The sequence below is a fragment of the Salvelinus sp. IW2-2015 genome, linkage group LG35 (genome assembly GCF_002910315.2).
Source record: "Salvelinus sp. IW2-2015 linkage group LG35, ASM291031v2, whole genome shotgun sequence".
Lineage (NCBI taxonomy): Eukaryota > Metazoa > Chordata > Actinopteri > Salmoniformes > Salmonidae > Salvelinus > Salvelinus sp. IW2-2015.
This window is the reverse complement of record NC_036874.1, coordinates 19787390-19794861: the sequence shown is the minus strand read 5'-3', so window position 1 is coordinate 19794861 and position 7472 is coordinate 19787390. Positions and strand designations below refer to the sequence as shown.

At 42.6% G+C, this 7472-nt stretch overlaps 1 protein-coding gene across 2 annotated transcripts; it reads left to right on the top strand.

Annotated features, from left to right (window-relative positions):
* The first annotated feature begins 771 nt into the window (after positions 1-771).
* Positions 772-6784, top strand: cited4b (Cbp/p300-interacting transactivator, with Glu/Asp-rich carboxy-terminal domain, 4b). Of its 2 annotated transcripts, none has more exons than XM_023980538.3 (2): positions 772-963; positions 1921-6782. In XM_023980538.3, exon 2 carries the CDS (start codon positions 1930-1932, stop codon positions 2677-2679), a length of 750 nt encoding a protein of 249 aa, XP_023836306.1. In that variant the 5' UTR covers positions 772-963; positions 1921-1929; the 3' UTR covers positions 2680-6782. The 2 variants fall into 2 exon arrangements, with proteins under 2 accessions (XP_023836306.1, XP_023836307.1); XM_023980539.3 differs by having other exon boundaries at positions 777-963; positions 1925-6784.
* The last annotated feature ends 688 nt before the right edge of the window (positions 6785-7472 follow it).

Below are 7472 nucleotides of genomic sequence, written 5' to 3'. Positions count from 1 at the left end.
AAACACACACACACATACACATATGCATACACACTCATGCACTCATGCACTCACACACTCACACACTCCAGTAGGTATAAACAAACAGACACACACACCACCTACCTATCTATTATAATTAAACACATTTTCCACTGTAACTCTTATGAATTACATAGTATTTGTGTGTTAAACAAAACCCAGCAACATCTTAGAAACAAGATCATTTTATTAAAACACATTGTTGTGCACATTTATCAGAGAAGGGGAGAAACCATAGCGATAGGCTCCAGAGTGGTGTAGCAGTCTTAGGCACTGCATCTCAGTGCAAGAGGTGTCACTGCAGTCCCTGGTTCGAATCCAGGCTGTATCACATCTGGCCGTGATTGGGAGTCCCATAGGGTGGCGCACAATTGGCCCAATGTAGTACTGGTTTGGCCGGGGTAGTCTGTCATTGTAAATAAGAATTTGTTCTTAACTGACTTGCCTAGTTAAATAAAAAGTTGACTACTTTAAAATGGCAGAAGCATGGACGTCCTCAATGTCATTGCCCACACTAAAACTAGCCACTAAAGGCCTCTGTCATTCTCTATGGGAGAATCCTTGATTATTTAAAAAAAATACAGAGGGGGTTTTCAAATTGGCTAGTGTGTCACAGTACTCCGCTCCTTTTTTCTATGCACATGCACAACTATATTAAGTAAAGACCAATCGGAACAAAGGAGAGGCAACCGTAGCTCCACCTCTCTCCCCCCATGCCTTCCCCCTGAGTTTTTTTTAGATGTATAATCCCTGAGTTGACCCAGAAAATAGGCAGTTGTTTCAAGATTTGATGCGGCAATCTGAGCATCGGCCCTGCTTGAGCATGAAGCGTAACCCTGTGGAATACATACTGTAATCTGAAGACACCTCGCTTTGCAGTGCAAAACTAAAATAAAACGTAGCAGTAGCAAAATCCCTGAACTTTAATCCGAGTAGATACGGGTACGTGTTTGTTTTAATGAATTTATTGTAGAATTCGCTGTCTGGCGTTTGTGTGAAGGTCTTGGGGTTGGTGATCCATTGTTTGCCTTTTCGTTGTTTTTAGGAGTATGGGAATAATTAATCGGCAATGAAATTGTAGGCTAGACATATTTGACTGAAATAAAATAGTGGTGTGCATTTTAACAAAGGGAGGAGGTCGTAGACGTTATGGATGTTATGAATTGAATTTGGGAAGCAATCCTAAATTTGAACAACCCATATAATATAGGCTACAGCTGTTGGATAATGCATAATGCCAATATATCGCCTCTTTGTTGCAACGTGCATAAAATAACCGAGCTGGTTTCATTGTGTTTGATGTGCACTGTGGAGAGGGAATATAAACCAAATTATAGTTAATGCATCATCACTAACCGAGACGCATTTTATAATCTATTAAATCAATCGAATATCCAGTTGTAAAGGTAACAAGGTTGATAGTTAGCCTACCTGTGTTTCAATCGGCAAGGCACAAAGGAGTATTTGCAGTGACAATGAGGAAGACATGGAAAGGCTTTCTAGTGTTCGCGAAAAGAGCACAAACCCAGCGGATTCTTGAATAGGAAGCGTCTCCTGTGGTTTCACTCTGCCAGTTTAGAACATTGTAGGCTACATTCTTCCAGGAAATAATATTGCGTAATAATATTTTAGGTTTCAGAAATATATCGAAATAAATTGTCTTGTTGACAAATCAACCCGTTTTTCCACATGAACTGCCATAAACTGCCCTTATGCATCCAAACAGACAGGTTCCGCTAGTGCAGCCAAGTCATATGTCCATGGCATGTCACCTATTCACTAATTGGTTTCAATCGTGCCAAATGTAGGCTACTGCATGCTCATTGAACTTCTACCTACCTACATGAGGGGTTGAAAATCAATTATATCGCTTTAACTGTGTTTCCTCTATGCTCAAAGACAGGAGCCATGGCGGATCATCTAATGATGCCCATGAACCACAGCTCCGTGGGCGGGGGCCTCCACGGCTACAGAATGGGCATGAACGGAGGCCTGCAGGCAGGCCACCAGCAGCACGCCGTGCCTCAGCCTGGCCTCCGAGCCCTGCCCAATGGCCAGATGATGCACTACGGCGGGGGACCTCAGCAGCAGGCCACCATGGAGGTGGCCATGAGGCAGCGGCAAGGCATGGTGGGGCCCGTGAACGGACAGCTCAACGGGGCTCAGATGGGCCACCACCAGATGACGTCTGGTAACATAATGTACAACAACGGGCAGGCCCAGCAGCAACACCACCCCCAGCACCACCACATGAGCCAGCAACAGCAGGTCCAGCAGCACCCACAGCAACAACAGCAGTATATGAACGGTGGTCTCACGTCCCAGCAGCTCATGGCCAGCATGCATCTGCAAAAACTCAACACCCAGTATCARGGACATCCACTGGGYCCCATGAACYGCAACCACARGGGCAACGGGGCAGCCCAGTACRGCATTMGCCCGGCCCAGCTGGCTAACATGCAYCAGATGGCCGGGCCGGCWCTGGCCTTGAARGGCATGGARGCYGACATGATTGACGAGGAMGTTTTGACATCCCTGGTCYTGGAGCTGGGCCTGGACCGCATTCAGGAGCTGCCCGAACTCTTCCTGGGCCAGAACGAGTTTGACTTCATCTCAGACTTTGTGAGCAAACAGCTGCCCAGCACCGTCAGCTGCTGAGTGAGAGAGGACCTGAGTCAGTGGTGCTGTGAAGGGGCCTGGAAGGGTGGAGAGTTTGGAAAGACTTGAGTAGAGTGTTGCCCACTGGAGACAACTCCGCTTTTTGTGTTGTGCCTTTCACTGTAACTGTGCTAGGTCGCCGTGAAAGGCAGAGAAGAGTGAGCGAGAGATGCTGGTCTGGATAACCACAGTGCTATGGTGTCATTTGTGAAGTGACCAGAGGTGTGGTTCTGTGTTGGGTCGCAGCTCACCTGTGTAGGGACATCGTCCACCCGCATCTCTTCTCTCCAGAGATGAATGTAAACAAAACTGCTAAATTTGAGAAGCCACTCTGAAAAATGTTAAGACACTTGCCTCCTACCTTGGACTCAATGGCAGTTTAGTAGTAAGATGTATTTATTTATTACTCTCTCAGAGAAATTAATATAGAACAAACCAGAGACCGACAGATCTTCCAGAGAGAGGATCAAGTGCTTTTGGTGTTTTGGGTAAGATTAGGGGAAGTAAGCCCCTCAAATTAATTTTTGATCTTCCAAGAGCTTGGATTTCTCTCCAAGAATGGAGACTGCAGTACAAGTAGAACGTAATTTCATGGATTTAAATGGAAGTCCATCATAATTGAATAGCTCACTTTTGGCAAGTATTGCTTTTAGCTGTGATGTTCTCAAACCTTCTGCTTGTACTGTATACATCTGTGTTACTACAGGAAAGTCTATGTAAGATGTAGAACTGCCTTAATTATGCCAATTTATTATTATTTTCTTTACTTTATTGGTGTGTTTTTTTATCTTCCCTTTGCGGTCAAGACGGGGGGGGGGGGGGTTTGATGGGGTTTTGTGTATTAATAAAAATGGCCTGGATATAATTGTGGCCTGCTTTTACATTCATTGCACAACTCCCTCAGGCAGAGGAGAGCATTAAAGGTAACCTTGGGGCTAAAGGGAATATGTCATTTCAGGGCTTTCCAGCCTGCAGGGTCCAGGATATTAGATAACTTAATACTGAATTAATTTATCTCAAAGGTGTCCCTGTTTCTTAGGAATATCTTTATTTCCCTCAAAGTATGCACAGTCTTATGATGACTGAGACGTTTACTGCTGTAAGCAGCAAATTGCCTTCAATCTTGTCATGGAAAATTATGACTGGTGTGTTAAAATCAAACTCAAAGGTGCACTGCTATACACCAAAAAGCTGAATTTCTAATCTGAATTCTTGACCTTTGATATGGAGAAGGACCCACTTTGTGGTTTTAGTCATTGCATTCCTGATCATCCTGACTCCCATTAAAAAAAATCGATTGAGGAATGAATTTCCTGGTTGTCTGTTGTTGGGTAAAAAAGTAGGTGAGATCTAGGCATGTGTATGGCGGGGGAGGTGGAGCGGGCCAGGGTTAATCTACGCTTAACTTGATGGGGGTTTAACTGAATTTATCCCATGTAAATTACTACCCCACGGCCAAAGAGAAGTATGGCACACCGTTAGTGACAGAGAATGCACTTAATGGGTGGTTGGGGAAGCAAAATTAATATAGGTTTGTGCCAATAACAAATGGCATATACAAGCATGGCTTCCTTAAAAAATATCTGTATAAATATCCCATGCCTTTTGCAATGTTATAGCCACCTGATATCAATTCTAATGAGTTTCTTCGTATTCTATGGGGTTGGGGTATGCTTTTCGCCTCAGGGCATGGAATGCTTGATTGATGTCATGTTATGGGAATATCACCTCCACATCTAACAGTTAAAGGTGCATTATGCAGAATTCGCTCTGCCATTTCCTGGTTGCTAAAACTCATAGTTCGCCTAATTTCAGCTAGTGACAAAATAAGCTAGTATAGTGTAGAGAGTCATTGTACCATCTAAGCTGCTGTGAAATATATTTTACATAACCAAAAATATTGTTTCAGCTGTTTGACGATGGTGTACAAAACCGAAAGTAAAAGACGCAAAAACAAAACGGGAAGAACGGGAAGCATAGAAATAGCGCACATAGGACAGATATACTGCTTCTTAGACTTGCTTTCCAGTAGAATGATCATCTATAACTCACATATATATGTGCATTTGGTCAGGTTGCCCAAAAAGTTACAAATTGCCAGTTTAAGATATTTTTTTGCAACTTGATGAGGAACAAGTCCTCGCTTTTGTCTTAACTCATTCTAAAATAGACATCTATTTTCAGTAGTTCAATTGTGTAGAACAAGTCAGCCCTTACTGCCAAATTGAAACATGGAATCCACGGGTGGCTTGCTCTAATTGAAACTCACTTGATCTTAATGTAACTTACATTTGTGTTTGCCAAACACAACAACTCTAGATTCAACCGAGGGCATGTGGGTTTTACTTGGGTTGTCATGAGAAAGGCTGGGGCATAAGATACAATTGTGCTGCACCTCATGGCACCATCCTTAGTAATGGTTGCGGGGTCCCTGCCCAGTCTACAGGGTCTTCCTGGAAACTGCCAGGACAGTGCAGGTTGTGCTGAGGCAGGAGGACTAACTGGCAGATCACTGGCTCCTCACACTATATCTGAAAACACTGCCTTGCAAGGTCCCTCTTTAGAGTCAATAAAAAAAAGAGGTGGTTTCTTAAGCATTGTGCATCCAGAGTTAAATGGGATTCTGTCCCAAATGCATAAGCTACAATTGAGTGTTTGAGTGTTTGCTCACTCAATCCCTTATGTTTGTTACCTACAGAGGGGCCAGTGTAGACATAGGTTAATCGGGGTGTGACTGGAAGACGTTTACAGTTAGCCTGTTTCTTGTTTTTCTCTTTCTCTCAGACAAGGCAGCCCACCCACAACAACTGCTAGCTACGCAACTTGTTTTCTTCTTGTGTCGGCTTGCGGTTTCCTCTGTCAAAGCTCAAAACCCACATGGAGAGAAAGACCGATAGAAACAAAATTCTGCATGTGAACAAGGAAATTCTCCAATGTGAAAAAAAGTTACATTAAAAACGACTTCTTGAAATTACGTGGACAGAGTTTTTGGTGCATGGGGATTTCTCTGTGGGATTTACCCCTAAGAGGCCCTAGGATTCCTGACAAAGACCACCCCTAAACAGTGTTCAGCACCCTCACTTGGGCAGACGGATCGCACTGCGTATGGAAACAAGTATAGTGCTAATATTCCTCTCACTCTGTTACACATGGTCCATTCTACACAAGCCTATCCATTTGTATCTCTAACAGCTCCTAGCTTCAGCACCCCCACACTGGGGCTGAGAGATCACACTGGGGCTGAGAGACGACACTGGGGCTGAGAGATCACACTGGGGCTGAAAGATCAGATTGTTGCATCTGGAAATATATTGCGTAATGTTAATATTCCTCTCATTCTCTGTTACACATGGTAGTCAATTCTATATACACTTTACATCTCTACCTCCTGAACAGGCCCAAGCATTCTATTTCCAGGTACTACAGCTGGTGTCGAGGCTTCCCATGAGCTCAGTGTAATCTCAGGGCCCTGCACCAATGAGGGCACAGTGGCCATTCCTAGTCACGCATGGGCTGTGTTCCCCACCCCCAACCCCTCTCTGATAAAGCAAGCTGTCCAGGCCTGCAGGAATGATCAAACATGCTAACTGGATAACACTAGTATTTTGCTATGAATTATCTGTCTCATAAAGTGCGAGCAATTCTGTGCAAAAAGTTTTTGTCATGTTTTTTTAATCATTGCATTGGCTCTCGTCTACCCGCCCTTATTTGCAGTTGTATCTCATGCTGTAGGCTATTCCCTTTGTAAATATGACATTGAGTAAGCTTCTCTCTGTACCACTAAAATATCCTATTCAGGGATTTCAACTATGTAGTAGTGATTGGACCATTTTACTACAATGTTATACATTAGATTCTTACATAACACTATCCAAACATAAATTAGTTGTGGAACTAGTGCCCATTGTTACTATATGACTATATTATCACTATATTATTCAGAAAAACGTTGACCCTAAAGTTTGTAGTTTAGTTGATTATTTGATGACTAAGTAGAAGCCTCACGGGAATTAGGACAGAACTAACACAGGATCAGCTGCTGAGTTATTTATTGATAGCAGGAGCAGGTTCCTGAAAGCCTGGTCGAATGTGGGAGGTTGCATTATCCTGCATGCCTGAATTCTGACTATTTGCAGAGAATGGTTGTTTTAGGGTTGTTTTAGGACCTAAATCTGAATTTACCTCTCTCCATCTAGAAGGTAAATAAACAAACTGCAGCTTCAATGGTGTGAGATAATTCAGATGACATCAAATCAAATTGTATTTGTCACATGCTTTCTTACGAACAGGTGTAGACTTCTAGTGAAATGCTTATTTACAGACACTTCCCAACAATGCAGAGAGATTTGTTTTGTTACATAATAGAAAAATAATAACATGAGGAATAAATACACAATGAGTAGTGATAACTTGGCTATATACACGGGGTACCAGTACTGAGTCTATGTGCAGGGTTACAAGGTAATTGAGGTAGATATGTACATATAGGTAGCGATAAAGTGAATAGGCAAAAGGATACATAATAAGCAGTAACAGCAGCATACAGTGCATTTGGAAAGTATTGAGACACCTCCACTTTTTCCACATTTTGTTACATTACCGGTTTATTCTAAAATGTATTAAATACATTTCTCATCAATCTACACACAATACTCCATAATGACAAAGTGAAAACAGGTTTTTAGAAATGTTTGCCAATTTATAAAAAATAAAATCTGAAACATCTTATTTACATAAGTGTTCAGACCCTTTGCTATGTGACTCAAAATTGAGCTCAGGTGCATCCTGTTTCC